Genomic DNA, 23,221 nt, shown 5'->3' on the forward strand with positions numbered 1-23,221 from the left:
TTCAAATGCTTCCATTCTTATCTATCTCATTGTCGCCATAGAATCACTGGCAATGTCTTCTCCCCCTGCTCCTGCATCGCTGCCTCAGACAGCTTCCTCTGATCTATCCTTGGCCCCTTCAGTTTCTCATCTACGTGTTGCTCTTTGGTGGCCTGATCTGAAAGCGTATAGCCGCATGTATGCTCCAGTCACACAGCACTGCCTCACCAGCACCTCTCAGCCTCTGCACTCTCTCCCATTTATCAGACTCCTTGTCCCATATCCATTATTGGATGGGCAGCAATTTCCTCCAATTAAATATTGGGAAGATTGAAGCCATTGAGCAGATTTTCCCAGTTTGCCTCGCAACGGCAGGTGAGGTGCAGGGGAGGGTGGAGGGGGGTGCAGGAAGGGGTGTGGGGGAGGGGGGAACTGTGGGGGGGGGGGGGCGGAGAGGGGTGGGGAGGGGAGAGAGGGAGGGGAGAGTGGTCGTGGGAGCTGGAAAATCGGTTTGCTGCTGGCAGAATGAAAAAGGGGTCTCATGCTCCTGCCTGCCATTGCGGTCACCATTCCCACCAAAGGGGAAGCGTGAAACTGATTTGCATACCGTGAGTCGGATGCAGGTGAAGGCATAACCTAAATCGCCCCTCCTGCCCCACCGTCCAATGCCACCAATGGGAAATCACACCGGTGAGGAATATATCGGAACCCATGTGACGCGTACAGATTGCTACTTAGCTGAGGAAAGCCAGGGGCAGCCTGCAGAGATTAGGATAGAGGCCTCGAGCAATCATCGACCCTGGAACCTGCAGCAGTGAGTAGGAGGAACATCTACCAGGCGGGTCTTCCAGTTTCGAAAACTTGCAGGAAATCCATCTCCCACCCTCAGAGTGCTCCTGGAGGCCCATCTCTTGCTTCGGTTCTGGGTCAGTTATGTCCAGGCACCTGTTAAAAATGGCGCTCAGATTTGATGGTGGGGAGTGAACCCTCGCGCCTGTCCTGCCGTGTGATACATCAGGAAACCCCCAACTGCATAATTCATGAGGCTAGGGTAACACAATACATTGCAAATTCCCATCAGTCTCTGTGGTGGGAAAGACTCCCCATTCCCCTCCATGGGAATGGAAAATCCTGGTCCCTGCCACTCACTCCATCCCTTTCACCTCCCCTGTCTGAGGCTGAACCAGACTCGTCACGACCTTGGTGTCACTTTTGACCCAGAAATGAACTTCTGACCCCAACTCCTGCTATCACTAAGACCACTCAATTCCACCTCTGTGATATCAGCTGACTCCACCCCCATCTCTCCTCCTTTGCTGCTGAAACCCTCACTCATACCTTTGTCACCTCTTGGCATGACTATTCCAACACTCTCCTGGCGAGCCTCCCATACTGTACTCTCTGCAAACCTGAGTTCATCTAAAACTCTTGCCCATGTCCTAACTCACTCTGTCACCTCTGTCAACTACCTACATTGCCACCTCCTCAATTTTAAAATTCCAGTCCTCGTTTGCCAATCTCTCCAGGGCCTCACAATCTCTGTAATCTCCCCTTGCCTGACAATCCTCGGGTATCTTTGCTCCTCCAATGTTGGCCTCTTGAGCATCTTGGTTGAAATTGCTTCGCCATGGTGACCGTGCTTTCTGCAGTCTGAACCCTATAAACTCTGGAATTCTCCACCTCCACCTTTTTCTCTCTCTTATCTCCTTTAAGAATCTAGTTAAAATCTACTTTGTTGGAAAGTTTTCTGTCATCAATCCAATGTTCCTAATATGGATCGGAGTCAAATTTTATTTGTTAACCCTCTTGTGAAGGGCCTTGGGATGTTTTACTACAATAAAGCTGCTATATAAATGCAAGATGTTGTTGAAAAATAGACAAGCATTGACATCGTTGGTGATGTCTCTGGTAAAACAGGACAAGATATTTTCATTACAAAGTAGAATAAAATTGTATCTGCATTTCTCGAACATTCTAATATCAGAAATAATGATTGGTTCATTTGGGAGTAGCCCACCTTGCCACAAAAAGTTATTCAACAATCAGGAAAAACCACTTACCCAGAGCAACCTTTAAAATACGCATCACATGATTATAATGACACATTTCTGCTCATTGCTACGTCCAATATTTTTAGTTAACAAAATAAACTCTGAGCTTCCTGGAAAAAACCTGCTACAAAATGCAACATCATTTTGATGTAGATTTGAACCTTCAGTGTGTCATTTCTTTTTATCAGATTTTAAAAGTGCTTAAAGCACATTTCATATCTTAAAGCGCTGATAGAAAACTAAAGTGTAAAAACAGGAAAGGCCTGGATTCCAACCACAGAACAGAATTCATCATCAGTGACTGGTTTCGGTACACTGACAAAAATAACAAACCTGGAGGATTCTATCATGCTGCATTTCTGTATGAATAGCACTAAATACTGGTACAATCGATAGTGATCAGAAGAACACAAGAAATAAGCCCTTTGAGCCTGTTCCAACATCCAGCAAGATCACGGCTCATCTTTTGACCTTCCCACATTGTCCTCACATCTCTTAATAGTTGTAAACTTATTGAATCTGTTCTCCAATCACTCTGTAACAAACTCAATATACAACTTCCTTCCTGATTGCTTAGAAACCCTACAGTTCAGAAAGAGGCCATTTGACTTCATTCATGTCTGCACTGACTCTGCCACCATGCTTGCTGTATCCGTATGTAGCTCACGTACACGCTACATGGGTTCCGACATGTATACAGACACCCAGTTCCCTTTGAATGCAGACATTTCCCAGTCACTATTCAAAAATATTTTGCTTTTTTTATTTTTCCGAGTAAAGTGATGACTTCATGCAACACCACAAGGCATTCCATCCGCCATGTCTCGCCCACACACCCAGCCTGTTTGTGCCCTTTGCAGCCTTCTGCATCCCCCTCACTGGTTACTTTTCACCTAATTTTGTATTGTCAGCAAACCTGGATAAGTAAACTCAGTTCCCTCGTCAGAGTCATTCATTTACACTAGGATTAGCTGAGGTCCAATGACTGACTGTGTGGTACCCCACTCGGTACAGCCTGCCAATTCAAAATCATAGAATAGAGTTATAGAATCCTTCAGTACAGGAGGAGGCCATTCAGCCTATCGAGTCTGCACTGACTCTCTGACAGAGCATCTTACCCAGGCCCAACCCCCACCTTATTCCCATAACCTCACATATTCACCATGGCTAATCTCCCTAACCTACACGTCTTTGGACATTAAGGGGGCGATCTTGATTCTGTGCTCGCCGTCTGTGCGAATGCCAGAAGGGCCCCAAGATCCGGAAGTCGCAGTTCTTGCTGACGAGAATGCAATTTCGGATCTTCCCCACTCCTCGCCAGTGATGTCATCAGGATCACACCCATAGTGGGCGGCAGGATTCATTTAGATGCGGTGGTGGCCAGTAGTCGATGGAGGAGTTGGGGATGCCAGCGATGGCCACTGGGGGTGGTGGTGGGGGGAGAGGGGAAGGGAGGGGAAGGGAGGTACCTCTCAGGCTGTGGGGGAGACGGGGTGAAGGGGCTGATGATCGGAGGTAGGGTAAAGGGGCCATTGAAGCCCTGGATGGTCAGAGACGTAGCTGGGCATTGCCCATCTGGCAGTGCCAGGTTGCACTGCCGGGGTACCAGGGACAGTGCCAAAGGGGTGGAGTCAGAGGAGGGGTGGGACATGAAGAGAGTCATGAAGATAATGGTCATGAAATTGGGGTCATGTGAGGGGAAACATGTAGGGGGGAACATGAAGGGGGGATATGAAAGGGGGGTCATTAAGTGGGGTCATGAAGGAGGCAATCATGAAGGGGGCATCAAGGGGGGTAGTGAGGGGGGGGTAGTGAGGGGGGGTCATAAAGGCGAGCCCATTGGGAGGGCCCCAACGCCCTAGATCTTTGTTGGGAAGAGGGGATGGGGAAACATTCCTTCAATGAGAGGAGTGTGGGGAGGGGTCCCAGATGTCCAATGGGTGGGGGTCAGAGGGGGGTCTTCAATTTCACTTTGACATCAGGATGCCCTTTAAAAATGACGTCCGGTCTCTGTGAAGCCAGGCTTGCCGGCATAGTGAGGCCCTGCCCTGCCCCTCTCCAAATCGATGCAAAACTCACCCCCCCTCCCAAAAACTAACTACGTGTTGGAAAATTGCCACCTGATTGACGCCGGTACACCGGTTTTCTCACCCAAAGAACACTGAGGGGGGAGTTCTCCGGCCTCCCAGCTGTGTCTTTCCCGACGGTGGAAGATGATGTGCTGTTTGATGTCAATGGGATTCTCTATTCACCCCTCGCCAGCGGGAAACCTGCAAGAGGGGGTGCACTGCCAGCGGGACTGGAGAATCCCACTTACGTGAACAGCAGGAGAATCCCCCCCGTGGTCATTTTTTGGGAAAGTACCACCCAATATGTAGATTGTGGGGTGTTTATTTACAAACTGACATTATTCTTTCACCTGGACCAGTCCCAGCTGCCTCTACAAAGGTGATCCTTGGTAATTCATAGAATCATAGAATCTCTACAGTCAGATGAGGCCATTCGGCCCATCTAGTCGCCACTGACTCTCTGACAGAGGATCTCATCCAAGCCCTATTCCCCCAAGCCCTATCCCCACAACCCCACACATTTGTCCCTCCAATCCCCCAAACCTACACACCTTGGGAATCTAAGGGGCAATTTAGCATGGCCAATCTACCTAACCTGCACATCTTTGGAATGTGGGAGGAAACCGGAGCACCCAGAGGAAACCCATGCAGACATGGAGAGAATATGTAACCTCCACACAGTCATCCGAGGCCGGAATTGAACCCGGGTCCCTGGCGCTGTGAGGCAGCAGTGCTAACCACTGTGCCACACTGTGTCTCTTCTCTATAGAAGGAATGATCAAAGAATTGGTCAGTGATCCCACTATCAGCTGTTGTTTAATGATCCAAGCTTTAAAATGATTGAGGAAAGGACAAGTAATAAAAGCAAAAGACTAAAGATGTTAAAAATCTGAAATAGAAACAAGAAAATGCTGGAAATATGCAGCAGGTCAGGCAGCATCTGTGAAGAGAGACAGAGTTAACAGGCCAAAATTCTCCAATGTCACATGTCCTGTCACCACTGCCAGTGAAAATGGAGAATTTGGCGCTCAGCCAAATCCCAGCCGTGGACAAGGTTGGAGAATCTCAGCCACAGGCGATGTTGGAGAATTCCAGCCGAAGTTTCAGGTTGATAACCATTTGTTGGAACGTTCTGGCGAAAGGTAAAGAGCCTCTGCTTCTCTCTCCAGCTGGTGGTGAACTATATTTTTGCCATACAGTGTCCGCAGTCACATATCCAGACTGGGTATTTTTGGATGATACAAAAGGGTTTCTGACATCTGTAACAGTGTTAGTCACGGCTGAGTGGGTAACAATCTCACTTTGAGTCAGAAGGTAGTCTGTTCAAGCTGCAATCCAGGGATCTCAGCACAGAATCTAGAACTGCACTTGAGTGAAGCACTGTGGGAATGTCGCACTGTTGGACGCGCCATCTTTCAGGTTAGCCATTTGACCAAGGTTCCCTCTCAGGTGGCTGGATACCTGGTGGCAGCCTTCTGTCTGGTAAGATGATGCTTTGAACTGTGATGGTCACCTCCATGTTAAGCATCGCGTGGGGTGACTCAGGAGCCTGACTCTGGCCCAGCAGGTTTTTGCCTACAGATGTAGACAGTGAGTTGGGAAGGTGCATGATTCACTGGGCTTGGTTTTCTCTGGCTCCTCTGCTCAGCCAACTGAGCTTTTTGTTTCATAAGAACATAAGAACTAGGAGCAGGAGTAGGCCATCTGGCCCCTCGAGCCTGCTCCGCCATTCAATAAGATCATGGCTGGTCTTTTCATGGACTCAGCTCCACTTACCCCCCCGCTCACCATAACCCTTAATTCCTTTAGTGTTGAAAAATGTATCTATCTTTGCCTTAAAAACATTCACCTCTTCCAACATCCTTCCCCAAAGCGTCAGCCTCCAGGGGTCACGGTATTCAGCGACTCTCTTCCAGTGGTCAAGGTCAATGTCTGCCATTATCCAAACCCACTGGCGGGTGTCCTCGCAGCAGAGCCGTGGATACCCAGGAAGCTGTGATCCAGCGGCCAATTCATCACACGGAAGGTTTTTGGGTTTGTGGCTGTTATCCAACCAAAGAACCTGGCTGAGTCAATACAGTAAGAGTTTTAACAACACCAGGTTAAAGTCCAACAGGTTTATTTGGTAGCAAACACCATTAGCTTTCGGAGCGCTGCTCCTTCGTCAGATGGAGTGGAAATGTGCTCTCAAACAGGGCACAGAGACACAAAAATCAAGTTACAGAATACTGATTAGAATGCGAATCCCTACAGCCAGCCAGCGGGTTCTCATGTCGTCCTGTCATAGTTGATCTTACCCATCATGTTGTCATGGAAACAGGAAATCTTAATATATAGAATCCCTACACTGCAGGAGGAGACCATTCAGCCCATCGAGTTTGCACTGACCCTCCGAAAGAGGACTCTGCTAAGGTTGTAGGGATTCGCATTCTAATCAGTATTCTGTAACTTGATTTTTGTGTCTCTGTGCCCTGTTTGAGAGCACATTTCCACTCCATCTGACGAAGGAGCAGCGCTCCGAAAGCTAATGGTGTTTGCTACCAAATAAACCTGTTGGACTTTAACCTGGTATTGTCAAAACTCTTACTGTGTTCACCCCAGTCCAATGCCGGCATCTCTGCATCACGAGTCAATACAGACATCATTGGCTTAGCAATGAGTTTACGCTGATGGAATTAGCCTGTTCCAGGACCTTGGAGTGGGTGACCTTGTCCTGCCGAGAGGTGCCAAGGATAAACCTGAGACAGGGAAGGTGTTGAGCCTTTTCTACTGCCCAGCGCTTGTTGTCCAGGTCTCCCCACTGTCGAGGAATACCCTGAGGACACAGGCTTGGTAGACTCACAGTTTGCTGTTCTCAGTCAGGTTGCTGTTGTTCCAAACTCTCTCACTGAGCTCGGACATAAAGAACTGGAGCTTTTACAATGTGTTGTTGATTTCAGCATTAGTGACAGATTGCTGGTGATTGTGGAGCTGAGATATGTGAAGCTGGTGACAACCTCCAGCATCACATTGTTAATGGCAATAGATGGCAATCTGGCAACATTCTGGACCATGGCATTTGTCTTCCTGATGCTGATGGTCAAACCAAACTCTTTACAGGTGTGAGAGAGTCTGTCCATTTACTGCTGAAGATGTTCCTCAGTGTGGAACATTAGTGCAGCGTCACCAGCGTAGAGCAACTCTCTGGTGAGGTCTTTGCACCTTTATCTTGGCTCACAGTGGAGCGAGGGCTGAACAGCTTTCTGTCAATTCCAGTATCTAAGTAGACAACCTCTGTAGGTGACCTGAAGACAAATGACAGCAACAAGGAGAAGAATATGTCAAAGAGTGTCAGTGTCAGAACCCAATCCTGTTTGACCCCAGTGTGGATATTGAAGGGTTCTCATGTCGTCCTGTCATAGTTGATCTTACCCATCATGTTGTCATGGAAACAGGAAATCTTAATATATAGAATCCCTACACTGCAGGAGGAGACCATTCAGCCCATCGAGTCTGCACTGACCCTCCGAAAGAGCACTCTGCTAAGGCTTGCTCCCCTCTCCCTATAACCCTGTGCATTTACCATGGCCAATCCACCCAATCTGCACATCCTGGGCTGCAGATTGAGCAGATTAAACAGACCCCCTCTCCTCACATAGTCGACCGCTGGTGAATTGATGAAGGCAATGTGTATTGTGATCTTCTTTCTTCAGAGCATTCCTCATGTTGCTGCTGGGCTAAGGAGACCATGTCAGTTGTAGATCTTCCAGTTCTGAAACTGCACTGAGATTTGGGGTGGATGCAATCAGTCGGAATCTGCGGTCTGACAAGAGCAACATGGGAAAATGCTCTTTCTATGATACTCAGTTGGGAGAATCCCCAATAGTTGCTATGATTGCTGCGGTCGCCCTTGTTCTTGTATAGGGTCACAATCTTTGCATCACACAATATGCTGGGGCACTGCACCACCACCACCCCCCCCCCCCCTCCCCTCCCCTCAAGCCTTCCCCTCTCCATCAGGGACAGAGAAGTTAGTCCAGATGCTGTAGGAATGCTGGTTTCCAGCACTTGATGCAGTCAAGTGCTATAACATTAGCAACTGATGTGGAGTTGCCGGCGTTGGACTGGGATAGGCACAGTAAGTAGTCTCACAACACCAGATTAAAGTCCAACAGGTTTATTTGGTAGCACGAGCTTTTAGAGCGCTGCCCCTTCATCAGGTGAGTGCAAGATTTCACAAACAGGGCATATATAGACACAGATATAGAGTTTGTGTCAATATATGCCCTGTTTGTGAAACAAATCCTGCACTCACCTGATGAAGTGCTACCAAATAAACCTGTTGGACTTTAACCTTGTGTTGTGAGACGACTTACATTAGGAACTGAAGCTTTTGCCATGGCAAGTTTTGCTAAATTTGTTCACTGTAGGTTCAATATCTAACTCTACCGCACGTTACACAAAGACTGAACTGGATCTGAGTATTGGAGTGTTTTGAGACATTATTATTCAGGGCAAGCTTCTTTCTATTTGTATCTTTCTTGCTGTGATTGGGTTATTGTTATTTGACAGTGAGAAATTTACGCAGAGAATATGATAGCGTTTCTAACCATATTGAGTGGCTTTTAGTCAGTGCCTCAGAATATCAGGAAGAAGGGGAACACCTCACATTATGTACAGAGTTTCATTTCCCCCGAGATCGACAGGAGAAACTGGGGACTTTTTAAAACTACAGAGAGCTCCACAACTGTGAAATGTGTTGAAAAAAATTAAAACTTAAATACTGAGAAGATTTCCCCACTGGTGTAAATATTTAGATTTCATTACAATAACTGCACAGAGGAAAGCTTCCCCTATGTGGCTCTGTGTCATGACCAGCACGTGTGCAGAGCTGGAAGGTGGTGTGTTCTGGGCATGGGAGGGTGGACATGCTCTCTCTTTAACAGCCTGTTCTAAAGTCAAACAGGAACGATGGGAATATAATGTGACTTGTGAACCATTAGTAGATACTTACACCTCAAACGCAAGTTGAGGAAAGACATTTTTATGCAGCTGTTTGTTGCAATCTGGAGTGCAACATCTGGAGTGTGGAAACTAGATTCTATCGTAACTTTCAAAAGGGAATTGGATAAAAACTCAAAGGGGAAATACTACAGGGTTTTGGGAAAAGAGTAGTCGAATGGAACTAATTGGAACTTCAAAGAGCCAGTACAGACATGATGGGCTGAATGGCTGGTTGTGCTGTAAAGTTCTATAAGTTTAGTGGTCTGTTTTTTACAACATGCACCGGAAGCCTGGATTTTTCATGAGATTACGGCTGAATACAACTCGAATTATAAAATAATGCAGCTCATGAAAACTTGTCGACTGTCACTGAAAACAATTTACGATCAAAAGTGAATCTGCAAGATGAAGATGAGATTTATTCCAGTTATAGAATTTCAAACAAATAATAGCTGTCTTTACACCAAAATGTAATCTCTGAATCTGGTCAAAGTATAAGGGTTAGGACACCTTACACTCTGTGGAAAAGATGCCATTTTTAAAACAATGTTTTGTTATTTTTACCTAAAACATAAATTTGGGAAGTTTAGAATTGAGAATCAGTTGAAGATGTTCATTGCACCCAAATTTAAAAAGAGACGTTTGTGATTGTCAGTTCATCGCTTTGAATTGCTCTGACAACAAAGTGTAAAGGCAAGTGACATTTTATAAGGAATACTTCAAACATGTGCCTTGCGTCTGATAGAAGATTTTTAAACTATAAAATTAGTCCAGAGAACTTTCAAATCGCACTGTATGGAAAATGTGATATGGAGTGGGCTTGAGGACTGCATCGTAATAAATACTGGTTTTAAAACAGAATCAATGATTGAAATAAGATAGGGAAACTGAAAACCAGCATAAATATTAGCAATTTTGAAAGTAACCTTTGCAGAGTTCCTGAATTCAAATTTGGTCTACTTAGGTCGATAAGTCTTCACTTCGAAATGACCAACCCTCAAATTCCTCAGGTTTATGTTTTAATGGATTTATCCGTTCAGTTGTAAATGTAATGTTTATAGTGCCTGAAGATACTGGGATTTCATCACATCTCAGCAGTTAAGATTTCTTCATCACTGCTGCTAATATAAAAACTACAGGATTGTAAGTAAGTTCTTTTTGCCTCTTCACCAATGGTCATCAGTATTTTATGGTAATTATCTGAGGATTACATTCACTCTTTTTTACTTAGAGATGTCTAACCAAAGGATTTTAAATATTAAGCAGATTACCCTGGAAATGTAGGCTGTTCAGACTATTTTTATTTTCACTTCAATATTTTAAAAAATACTTAGAACCATAGAATCCCTACAGTGCAGAAAGAGGCCATTTGGCCCATCAAGCCTGCACTGGCTCTCCAAAAGAATATCCCATACAGGCCATCCCCTCTGCCCTATCTCCATAACCTTGCACGTTTCCCTTGGCTAATCCACCCAATCTACACATCAAGGAGCAATTTAGCATGGCCAATCCACTAAACCCATGCATCTTTAGACTAGGGGAGGAAACCACGTAGACACGGAGAGAACATGCAAACTCCACACAGACAGTCAGCCTAGGCTAGAATCAAACCTGGGTCCCTGGTGCTGTGAGGCAGCAGTGCTAACCACTGTGTTTTTGTCAAGGAAATATAACAGAATGTACCAAGTTCTGCTTGTAAAGTTTTAAGTTTATTTACTAGTGTCACAAGTAGTCTTACATTAACACTGCAATGAAATTACTGTGAAAATCCCCTCAAAATGTTTATGAATGTTCTTTTACTGCACTAATTACTGGTCATTTCATTATTTTACTAAAATGCATTTGTCTCCATATATGCGACTCATGCAATATGTTCAAATAAAGTAAAGTCACCACACAGATGGAATCTAGGTTATTGTTGCCTGTAATACAGACTGTTCAAAATTAACTGTTGACTAAAGGGTAAATATTACACCTGGATTTGAAATTTTGAATCAGTGTGAACTGCAAGTGAATTGTTAGAATGCAAGGAATTAGTTTTAATTATGTGCGCACCCAATGCTGCAATTTCAAGTCAGTGTTGTAACTTGTTAAATTATCTCATTGCATGGACTTGTTTTTATACTCAGGCAGTTGGGCATTTTAGAGTTTGCACATTTCCATTATCAAACGTTTAGCTGAAAAATCTTTACTGAAGAATGCAAGATGAAGATTGTTTAACACTGAAGAGGAGGAGCATTTGTCGAATGACAGGCTCGAATGTGGATGATTACTTGGTTACGGATAGAACAGAATTCCTAGGCTAGAAAAAGAAAGATGCCAAAGGGATGTTCACCAATGAGCGACGCTCAAAATGAAGTGTAATTGTTTTTAAATGTACCAAGGACTGGGTGAAAGTATTGTTGTTGTACACCTGCCTGAGGGGGGTCTCATCCAAATGCATAACCCCAAAGCAGACGTTAGACTTTGTGGTTTTAGATGACTGCTGTGTGTTTTTTGTTTCAGTGACAATGGGTTGTAACTGCAGCACAGACTATGATGACGATAACTGGATTGAGGATATGTGTGAACAATGCAAATTGGAATATGAACGGGAACAGAAACAATACCAGCAACAAGTAAGTAATCTTCCTCTTCACTCTGGGAGAACTGGCTCCAGAGAATTGAATGATGTTTTTGGAATGAAGTTTCTTTTCAAACTGTAATTATCCAAAGTAATTTGCATCAGGAATGAATGATAGGAAGATGTCAACTTCTATTTAGTCCCGCTTTACAGGATTGAGAAAAATGTGTCCAAATGAGAAGTTTCAAGCAATATGATTATCCAGCTCAGCATTATAGTCTAACTGTAAGGGATTCTATTCCTATTTTGTTTTGATGTTGGACCTTGAACTATAATCTCATAGAGCCTCCCCTCATTATACAAATCTGTGATTGGTATCTTCGGGAGACTTGCCAGTTAGTTACATCAAGAATTACGCAGAATCTAAAACTGAAATCTGAGCTCATCTGAGGTCAGTCAATGTGAACCAGGTGGTCCTTTATTTCAAAACAATCCTTCAGATCTCATCTTCAAAGAACATTGTCCATTCACGGCTTTGGAATTGAGCCATGTTTACCCAGTTTTCTTGACACAAAACAGTGTCTCCTCTTGAGTCACAAGATCAGGCTGTTAAATTTGAACAATTGGAGCTCAGAGTAGGAATTGCAGCAACAAATCTTGCTTTTATATATGGTGTTCCTCAAAGGAAGGGAGAGATTACAAAGCACCATAGAATAAGGGAGGAAAAGACACAGAGGAGTCTGATCACGGGGAAAGGAGAGAAAAAGGGTCCAAATATGAATGCAAAAGTCACAGTCGAAGAGTGTTCCGAGACTTTTTGAAAGTTGAGAAGAAGGTGGCAAGTGGAGGAAAACTGGGTCCATAAAATAATGATCAATTTTCAGTAGTTATTGGGACTGGTGAGAAATTAGGTACATAACAGCCTAGATTCCAATTGTCACAAACAAAACTAATAATCGAACCAAATAGTCCTCATTATACAGCCTGACAACCCATTGCCCTCCCGACATGAGGACTCACTTCTTACGCCCATCATACATAGCCTGGCAGTATGAAGGGGAAGACATGTCATAGCTTGTAACAAACTGAGTAACAACAATCAGGGATCAAACCAGCTACCAATCATAGCCGATATTTGAAATTGTTCACTATTAAAATTCAGTTCCTTATGAGTGTAATCAATATGGATAATTGATTCAATTACTTATTAACTCTGCAAATTTGCAGAGACAGGGATTAAAAGTCCAACATAGATTTTTAATAATTTATCAGGAAGACAAGACATTAATTAAAGTGGGTGAGGTTTTATGCATGAAGCAACTGCTACTTGCCTTGAGGCAGCTGATGAATGACTGGCTGGATAGGAAGTGCATAGCTGCTGGTTTTGTGTAGTCTGTTGTTAACCTTTAACTTTTTAGCCATATCTAAAAATAGTGTTCATTACAACTGGCTTGGCCTCTTTTGCAAAGTGTTACTTTTTTAACATAATTAACAAAATGTTCCTAATTTATTAGTTGCAGCAATTAAACATTCTTATTCAACCTTTCTGCAGTGGTTTGATACAAAGAATGGCTTCCTCAGACATTTCTGAGGGTCAGTTAATAGATAACCACATTTCTGTGGCTCTGGAGTTATATATAGGCCAGATCAGGTGAGAAAGACAAACTTCCTTCCTTAAAGGACATGAGTGAACCAGATGGGTTTTTACAACAATCAATGATGGTTTCATCATTATCATTACTAAGACTAACTTTTTTATTCCAGATGGATTGATTAACTGAATTTAAAATCCCCTCAGCTGCAATTGTAAGATTTAATCTCATCTCTGGATTATTCATCCAGGCCTCTGTATTACGAGACCAAAAACGTAACCAGCAGCCACCATACCCATTCAACACCAGCCAGCTGATAGAAACCCACTTGATCAGCAAACCATCCACCACCTTAAACATTCACTCCCCCAACAACCAGTGCCCAGTGTACCACCTACAAGTTGCACTGAATCAATTCGCCAAGGCTCCTTAGGCAGCACCTTGTAAACCAAGACTAAAAATAACAACAGCAGCAGACACATGGGAACACCACCACCAGTAGGTTCCCCTCCAAGCCAAGCACCATTACCGTTCCTTCACTGTCGCTGGGTCAAAATGCTAGAACGTGCTCCCTATCAGCACTGTGGGTGTACCTACATCACACAACTGCAGCAGTTCAAGAACATAGCTCACCACCACCTTCACAAGGACAATTCAGAATGGGTAATAAATGCTGGCCCAGCCAGCGACACCCACATCCCATGAGTGAATTTAAAAAGATAGCGAAACATGTTTGACAAGAGGGTCAAAGGTTATGGGGAAGCAGTTGAGGCTACAATTGGATCAGCCATAATCTTATTAAATGGCAAAGCAGGCTCGAGGGGTCGAATGGCCTCCTCCTGATCCTAATCTTCCTTTCTTGTAATGATGAAGATTTAAATTCATAGGATCAGCGTCTGGTTTGATTTTTAGTTTCTAGTTTTGGGAACATTCAAAATGAAACTGCCTTTTCTGAGTAATGTTGTCCTTGCCTTGTATCAGTTTTCATTCAAACACTGCCCCTGAAACTGGCTTCAGAGGGGATGCAAAGTGACCTTTGTGACAAATATAATATTCCAGCTTGCCCAACCACTAATCTGCGAGCCAATATCCAACCCTCATGCCTCTCTATCACCCCCCCCATGCAGAGACTTCCCCGGGAATTATAGACCGGTGAGTCTCACTTCTGTTGTCGGCAAGATGTTGGAAAAAATTATAAGGGATAGGATTTATAGTTATTTGGAGAGTAATGAATTGATAGGTGATAGTCAGCATGGTTTTGTGGCAGGTAGGTCGTGCCTTACTAACCTTATTGAGTTTTTTGAGAAAGTGACCAGGGAGGTGGATGGGGGCAAGGCAGTGGACGTGGTATATATGGATTTTAGTAAGGCGTTTGATAAGGTTCACCATGGTAGGCTTCTGCAGAAAATGCAGATGTATGGGATTGGGGGTGATCTAGGAAATTGGATCAGGAATTGGCTAGCGGATAGGAAACAGAGGGTGGTGGTTGATAGTAAATATTCATCATGGAGTGCGGTTACAAGTGGTGTACCTCAGGGATCTGTTTTGGGGCCACTGCTGTTTGTGATATTTATTAATGATCTGGATGAGGGTATGGTTGGGTGGATTAGCAAATTTGCTGATGACACCAAGGTCGGTGGTGTGGTAGACAGTGAGGAAGGGTGTCGTAGTTTGCAGGAAGACTTAGACAGGTTGCAAAGTTGGGCCGAGAGGTGGCGGATGGAGTTTAATGCGGAGAAGTGTGAGGTAATTCACTTTGGTAGGAATAACAGATGTGTTGAGTATAGGGCTAACGGGAGGACTTTGAATAGTGTGGAGGAGCAGAGGGATCTAGGTGTATGTGTGCATAGATCCCTGAAAGTTGGGAATCAAGTAGATAAGGTTGTTAAGAAGGCATATGGTGTCTTGGCGTTTATTGGTAGGGGGATTGAATTTAGGAGTCGTAGCGTTATGTTGCAACTGTACACAACTCTGGTGCGGCCGCACTTGGAGTACTGTGTGCAGTTCTGGTCCCCACATTACAGGAAGGATGTGGAGGCTTTGGAGAGGGTGCAGAGGAGGTTTACCAGGATGTTGCCTGGTATGGAGGGGAGATCCTATGAGGAGAGGCTGAGGGATTTGGGATTGTTTTCGCTGGAAAGGCGGCGGCTAAGAGGGGATCTTATTGAAACATATAAGATGATTAGAGGTTTAGATAGGGTGGATAGTGATAGCCTTTTTCCTCTGATGGAGAAATCCAGCACGAGGGGGCATGGCTTTAAATTGAGGGGGGGTAGTTATAGAACCGATGTCAGGGGTAGGTTCTTTACCCAGAGGGTGGTGAGGGATTGGAATGCACTGCCAGCATCAGTAGTAAATGCGCCTAGTTTGGGGGCGTTTAAGAGATCCGTAGATAGGTTCATGGACGAAAAGAAATTGGTTTAGGTTGGAGGGTCACAGTTTTTTTTTTAACTGGTCGGTGCAACATCGTGGGCCGAAGGGCCTGTTCTGCGCTGTAATGTTCTATGTTCTATGTTCTATGTTCTCTATCACCCCCCCTTGCCTCTCTATCAGCCCCCCCATGCCTCTCTATCAGCCCCCCCATGCCTCTCTATCAGCCCCCCCATGTCTCTCTATCAGCCCCCCCATGCCTCTCTATCAGCCCCCCCATGCCTCTCTATCAGCCCCCCCATGCCTCCCTATCAGCCCCTCATGCCTCTCTATCAGCCCCCCCATGCCTCTCTATCAGCCCCCCCATGCCTCTCTATCAGCCCCCCCATGTCTCTCTATCAGCCCCCCCATGCCTCTCTATCAGCCCCCCCATGCCTCTCTATCAGCCCCCCCATGCCTCCCTATCAGCCCCTCATGCCTCTCTATCAGCCCCCCCATGCCTCTCTATCAGCCCCCCCATGCCTCTCTTTTACCTCCCCCATGCCTCTCTATCAGCCCCCCCATGTCTCTCTATCACCCCTCCCCCATGCCTCTCTATCTGGCCCACCCCTCCCCCATGTCTCTCTGTCAGATCCCCCCATGTCTCTCTATCTGCCCCTCCCTCCACCCTCATGTCTCTCTCCGAAACCCCCATGTCCTTTTGAGGGGAACCAGAGATTAGATCTTTTCAAAGAAGTGAAATCAGTCTTGAGGCTGACAGGGTTTGATCGGGATAGTGGGCGGAATTTTCCTGTAATTTGTCAGAGTGTTGGTTTCAATGAGAAAACCAGTGTGCATTTCTCCAGCTGCAGAGGCCCATGTGCATCAGAGCAACCTCTCTCACACAAACACATCGATAAAGTCTCAATATTCAATCTGGGGGAGTATATTGCAGGGGAGTCCTGTAATAATAGGTAAATTTATTAAAATGCATTGAAATGAGGTTCCTGCTTTGTTATGCCACAGGGAAGGGGTGTGGGGATTTGGGAAATGAAACCTTGCTGGTGAGAATCTCATTTCCCGACTCTTGTGAGATTTGGCTCAAAATTGCCCCCAGTGTGATTTTTTTTATTCATTCATGGGACATGGGCGTCGCTGGCTGGCCAGCATTTATTGTCCACCCCTAGTTGCCTGAGGGCAGTTGTGAGTCAACCCCATTGCTGTGGCTCTGGAGGCACGTGTAGGCCAGACCAGGTAAGGATGGCAGATTTCCTTTCCTAAAGGACATTCGTGAACCTTAAGTGATTCACAGTGGCTACTGACATCTGGGTGGGTTGCTGAGAAATCTGTGGGATCTGTCTTGGCTGCATCAGCCATTCAATGTGCAGTGTAATGTGTTCAAACATAGTTTTGAGTTTTGTTTCCAGTTTTTAGTTTCTAGCTTTCACATGGGCGGCACGGCAGCACAGTGGTTATCACTACTGCCTCACAGCTCCGGGGACCTGTGTTCAATTCCTGGCTTGTGTCACTGTGTGTGTGGAGTCTGCACATTCTCCCCGTGTCTGCGTGGGTTTCCTCCGGGTGCTCCGGTTTCCTCCCACAGTCCAAAAGATCTGGTTGGTTAGGTGCATTGGCCATGCTAAATTCTCCCTCAGTGTACCTGAACAGGCGCCGGAGTGTGGATTTTCACAGTAACTTCATTGCAATGTTAATATAAGCCTATTTGTAACTAATAAATATACTTTACTTTAAAACCTTTTTGCCTGTTAATTCATATTTACCACATGTTAATTCAAAATGTTAGGGTATCAGATAGATATTGGCTGAAATTTTCTCAAAAAATTCAAAGTCTTTAATGGGCAAGAAAACGAAAGGCCTTTTCGTCAGTTTCTTCAGTGAGGTGAATAATGGTAATTCACGGCACTCTGTGCAATGCAGAGCTGTAATCTGATTCTCGCCAGTAGGAGGGGGTGGAGCCCCGGCCAATTGACGCCCCCAATCGCTGCCCCCAAATCCCGATCGCCGCCCCACAATCAACCTCCATCCACCTCCACAGGGCGGCACGGTAGCACAGTGGTTAGCACTGCTGCTTCACAGCTCCAGGGACCTGGGTTCGATTCCCGGCTTGGGTCACTGTCTGTGTGGAGTTTGCACATTCTCCTCGTGTCTGCGTGGGTTTCCTCCGGGTGCTCCGGTTTCCTCCCACAGTCCAAAGATGTGCGGGTTAGGTTCATTGGCCATGCTAAAATTGCCCCTTAGTGTCCTGAGATGTGTAGGTTGGAGGAATTGGCAGGTAAATATGTAGGGATATGGGGGTAGGGCCTGGGTGGGATTGTGGTCGGTGCAGACTCGATGGGCCGAATGGCCTCCTTCTGCACCGTAGGGTTTCTATGATTTCGATGATTTCACCCTTGCAGCAGACTTCCCCCTTCCCTCCCCTCCCATGGATATCCCCCCCCCCCCCCCCCCCCCCCCCCGCGCCCGCCCGGCCTCCTCCCCCCACCCTTCAAGCTCCCCCAGATATTCCCACTCGAGGTCAATGGACCTTTGAATGGTCACCGAATTCTCAGTCCCGCCCATTGCGATTCCCATGGCGGGTGGGACGGGAACATTTATTCCTCTGTTTCTCTGGGGAGAAACACATCAGGTTGCTGACTACACCCAACACTGCCATTATTTCAGAAAACTCCACCTTTAAATCCATTGAACTGAAGCCAATATCCAATCCATTGAAACAAATGGAATAAGAGGTCAGTAGCTCATGTGAATACTTGATTCATTTTCCATTGTTTAAAGCGCAGGTTTCTTGACAAATGTTGAGGTTTCTTACAAATTTGAACCCGATTCCGCTGACAGTTCAGTTACCTTGTGAGGAATCTCGTTCTACAAATTGTTAACAATCTTGCTGGACCTCTTCCTGCACTGGGGTAGCTGATCTCAGGAGTGCCTAGAAGAAGTTCAAGTGATGTCTTACTCACTTTATTGCTCTGTGAATCAATTCATTTCCATTGCATTTCCTCTTGTGTCTCTCTGTGTGGTAAAGTCACTTGGATTATTTACAGGTTAGTTTTGATATCTCATAAATATGAAAGGAATTGGATCAGGACACAAATATTCGAACATCTCTGCCATTAGAACAAAGAACAGTATAGCACAGGAACAGGCCCTTCAGCCCTCCAAGCCTGTACCAATCATGTACCAACTAAACCAAAAAAAACCTTCTGCCCTTACTCGGTCCGTATCCCTCTATTCCCTCTCTATTCATGTACCCATCCAGATGTCTCTTAAATGTTGCTAATGTGCCTGCTTCCACCACCTCCTCTGGCAGTGGGTTCCAGGCACCCACCACTCTCTGCATGAAAAACTTCCCCCACACATCTCCCTTAAACATTTCCCCTCTCACCTTGAACCTGTGCCCCCTTGTAATTGATACTTCCACCCTTGGAAAAAGCCTCTGACTATCCACCCTGTCTATGCCTCTCTTAATTTTGTAGACCTCTATCGGGTCTCCCCTCAGCCGCCATCTTTCCAGTGATAACAATCTGAGTTTATTCAACCTCTCCTCATAGCCAACACCCTCGAGACCAGGCAACATCCTGGTGAACCTTCTTTCCACTCTCTCCAAAGCTTCCACGTCCTTCTGGTAGTGTGACGAGCAGAACTGCACGCAACACTCCAAATGCGGCCTAACCAAGGTTTTATATAGCTGCAATATGATTTCCCAATTCTTGTACTCAATGCCCTGGTTGATGAAGGCAAGCATGCCATATGTCTTCTTAATCACCATGGCCACCTGTGTTGCCAGTTTTAGGGAACTGTGGACCTTTTTCTTATTCATTCGTGGGACATGGGCGTCGCTTGCTGGCCAGCATTTATTGCCATCCCTAGTTGCCCCTGAGAAGGTGGTGGTGAGCTGCCTTCTTGAATTGCTGCAGCCCATGTGTTGTGAGTTGACCCACAATGCCATTAGGGAGAGAATTCCAGGATTTTGACTCAGCGACTGCGAAGGAACGGCGATATAATTCCAAGTCAGGACGGTGAGTGGCTTGGAGGGGAACTTGCAGGTGGTGGTGTTCCCATTTATCTGCTGCCCCTGTCCTTCTAGATGGAAGTGGTTGTGGGTTTGTAAGGTGCTATCTAAGGATCTTTGGTGAATTCTTGCAATGCATCTTGTAGATAGCACACACTGCTGCTACTGAGCGTCGGAGGTGGAGGGAGTGGATGTTTGTAGATGGGGTGCCAATCAAGCAGGCTGCTTTGTCCTGGATGATGTCAAGTTTCTTGAGTGTTGTTGGAGCTGCACCCATCCAGGCAAGTGGGGAGTATTCCATCACACTCCTGGCTTGTGCCTTGCTGGTGGACAGGCTTTGGGGAGTCAGGAGGTGAATTACTCGCCACAGTATTCCCAGTCTCTGACCTGCTCTTGTAACCACTGTGTTTATGTGGTGAGTCCAGTTGAGTTTCTGGTCAATGGTAACCCCAAGGATATTGACAGTGGGGGATTCAGTGATGGTTACACCATTGAATGTCAAGGGGCGGTGGTTAGAGTGTCTCTTATTGGTGATGGTCACTGCCTGGCATTTGTGTGACGCGAATATTACTTGCCACTTGTCAGCCCAAACCTGGATATTGTCCAGATCTTGTTGCATTTGAACATCGACTGCTTCAGTATCTGAGGAGTCGCAAATGATGCTGAACATTGTGCAATCATCAGCGAACATCCCACTTCTGACCTGCATGCCCAGATCCCTCTGTATGTTAATGTTCCTAAAGGTTCTGCCATTTACAGTATAATTCACACCTAAATTTGATCTTCCAAAATGCATCACCTCGCATTTGTCCGGATTAAACTCCATCTGCCATTTCTGTGCCCAAGTCTCCAATCTATATCCTGTTGTATCCTCTGACAATCCCTGGTACTGTCAGCAACTCCCCCAATCTTCGTGTCATCCGCAAACTTACTAATCAGACCATTCACATTTTCCTTCAGATCATTTTATATACTACAAACAACAGAGGTCCCAGCACTGATTCCTGCAGAACACCACTAGCTACAGATCTCCATTCTGAAAAACACCTTTCCAAAGCTACTCTCTGCCTTCTATAATCAAGCCAGTTCTGTATCCATCTAGCCAGCCCACCCCGAATCCCATGTGATTTTAGCTTTTGTACCAGTCTTCCATGTGGGACCTTGTCAAACGCCTTACTGCCCCCTGCTCCCTCCGTACTTCCCAACTTCCCAATGCTGGATCTCTGGCTCAGGCATTGAGTGCTTTTGAATGAGGGATTCTTCCCAGGAGCCCTGCACGGGTTTGCTTTGCTGTGCTCCGTCATGGCAAACCCCCCCTGCCACTGGGTTATACGAGCAGCATGAATCCACATAAACTACATCCACAGCCCTTCCCTCATCAGTTATCTTTGTCACCTCTTCAAAAAATGCAATTAACTTGGTGAGACACGGCCTTCCCCATACAAGACCATACTGCCTGTCACTAACTAGTCCATTTTACTTCAAACGCATATATCCTGTCCCTCAATATATTCTCCAAAAGCTTGCGCATCAAGCATGTCAGGCTCACCGGCCTATAATTTGCTGGATTATCCCTGCTTCCTTTCTTAAACAAGGGAACAACATTGGACATTCTCCAGTCCTCTGGAACCTCGCCTGTGGTCAAAGAGAATGTGAAGGTAGAAACATAGAAAAACTACAGCACAAAACAAGCCCTTCAGCCCCACAAGTTGTGCCGAACATATCCCTACCTTTTAGGCCTACCTATAACCCTCCATCCCATAAAGATAAAGATATCTGTTAAGGTCCCAGCTATTTCTCCCCTTGCCTCCCGCAGTAACCTGGGATAAGTCCCACTCGGCCCCGGGGACCTGGCTACCTTAATGCAATTTAGGATACTCGACACTACCTCCTTCGATATATTGACATTCTCTTGAGCGTTCACACACCTATCCCTGACCCCAACATCCATCATGTCCTTCTCCTTGGTGAATACCAATACTCATTGCTTTCAATTACAGAATTTGTTTTTCAAATAAATTATTATGATTACTGACAATTCGCCCAATTCTGCAGCAACTGACAATAAAAGAAGTCATGTAAATAATACTGAAAGCAAGTATAAAGATGGTTCTTGTATAAAGCATTCATGTAACAGAAATTTACAATGGAAGTTTTTATTATTAATAAATTGAATAAATTCCATACGGACAGAAAATTGATATGTAAGACACATTCATCAGAACAAACCCTTCCAATGTTTCAATGAGTTTACTGAGTTATGTCTGATTTTGAGAGCTAAGTGAAGTCCCCATTCTTTACTGGATTGGTTGTTCTCAGTGTTGCTGACTGGTTGTTATAAGTGGCCTCCGCATTTTGGATCAAAGGGAGGAGAATTGGTTCAGCTCCTATTCCTGATTGCTGTGCAGTCAGTCCTGCTGCAGTGGGCATTAGATCAGGACAGGGTCTGGTACATTAGTCAAATAGATGTTGATGTTTTATTTCAAGGCTCGTTTATAAAGAATTCCTGCAGGGTTGGCTGCTCGAGGACAGCCATTCCTCAGCAAGGAGTCTATGTTTTTATGAGAGGAGGAGAGAAAATTGGCAAGAATAAAACAAGGAGAAATAGTTATTTAAGTGTAGTTGGCAGTTTTACCATGCTCCTTCAATATCACTCTCACCCCCTTACTGCAGCCGGGACTGAAATCGGAATATTTGGATTTCTGCTCACAATGAATCCATCAACATATCAGCTGATCATTTGGCATTAATGTCCAAGTCCTTGCCAGGCAATAGCCTTGCTTTGTCTGCACTGAAACCATATCTAACCGGAGTGTAAAGGGGTGATGGAACCTAACCAAGTCATTTGCAGGGAGAATCTAACTTTCTGCAGTTCATTTCTATTGAGTGAGTATTGTGTTTACACCATGTAGAAGATGTGACAACCTAGTGATGATATATTCCGGCAGAGCACAGTTAAAGTCAATTTAGCTCCATTGAGATTTATATTAATACTTTTTGTTGTATGTGGATGACTATGGTATCTTGTGTGATAAAGTGTTATAAAAGTGTAAATTCTATCTCTCAGCCTGCCTGCCCCTGCTCCCTCCAGACTTCCCAACTTCCCAATGCTGGATCCCTGGCTCAGGCATTGAGTGCTTTTGAATGAGGGATTCTTCCCAGGAGCCCACAGCCCTGCACGGGTTTGCTTTGCTGTGCTCCGTCAGGGCAAACCCCCCCCCACCACTGGGTTATACGAGCAGCATGAGACCCTTAAATGGGCATTAATGGATTGCCCATTTCAGGGCCTCAGTTGGCTTCATGGCAGGAAGTTGTCACTGGGCTAAATCGGGGTGGAGATGGGGAGGTAGCTGGACCCTACCCATCACACTCCTGTTGATTAAATACCCTTCCCGCCATCCAATTCGCCGTGGCAAAGGGCATTAAATTCTGCTTATTGGGTTTTGAAGGGAAAAGTCTCTCTTTTGAAGAATGCACAAGATTCACCGGCTAGTGAAGGTGTTTTCTTTATTCCTTTAGAGAAAGGCAGGATGTTTATTTACTGATATCCCAGGACACCTTGGCTCTCATAATGTCAAACTGCACACAATAACATTGAAAGCAGT

The 23,221-nt window shown here is 45.4% G+C and overlaps 1 protein-coding gene across 2 annotated transcripts in view; it reads left to right on the plus strand.

Annotated features, from left to right (window-relative positions):
- Positions 1-23,221, plus strand: part of lck (LCK proto-oncogene, Src family tyrosine kinase) — a 115,442-nt gene that overhangs the window by 27,100 nt on the left and 65,121 nt on the right. Inside the window, exons 1-2 of one of the 2 annotated variants that reach the window (XM_078238350.1) lie at positions 11,258-11,442; positions 11,588-11,700. In XM_078238350.1, coding sequence (XP_078094476.1) covers positions 11,436-11,442; positions 11,588-11,700 — 120 coding nt within the window. In that variant the 5' untranslated portion in view covers positions 11,258-11,435. Of the gene's footprint in view, positions 1-11,257; positions 11,443-11,587; positions 11,701-23,221 lie in introns of those variants that run through there. The other variant, XM_078238351.1, reaches the window with a different exon arrangement.

This window comes from Mustelus asterias, chromosome 21, assembly GCF_964213995.1.
Source record: "Mustelus asterias chromosome 21, sMusAst1.hap1.1, whole genome shotgun sequence".
NCBI classification, from domain to species: Eukaryota; Metazoa; Chordata; class Chondrichthyes; order Carcharhiniformes; family Triakidae; genus Mustelus; species Mustelus asterias.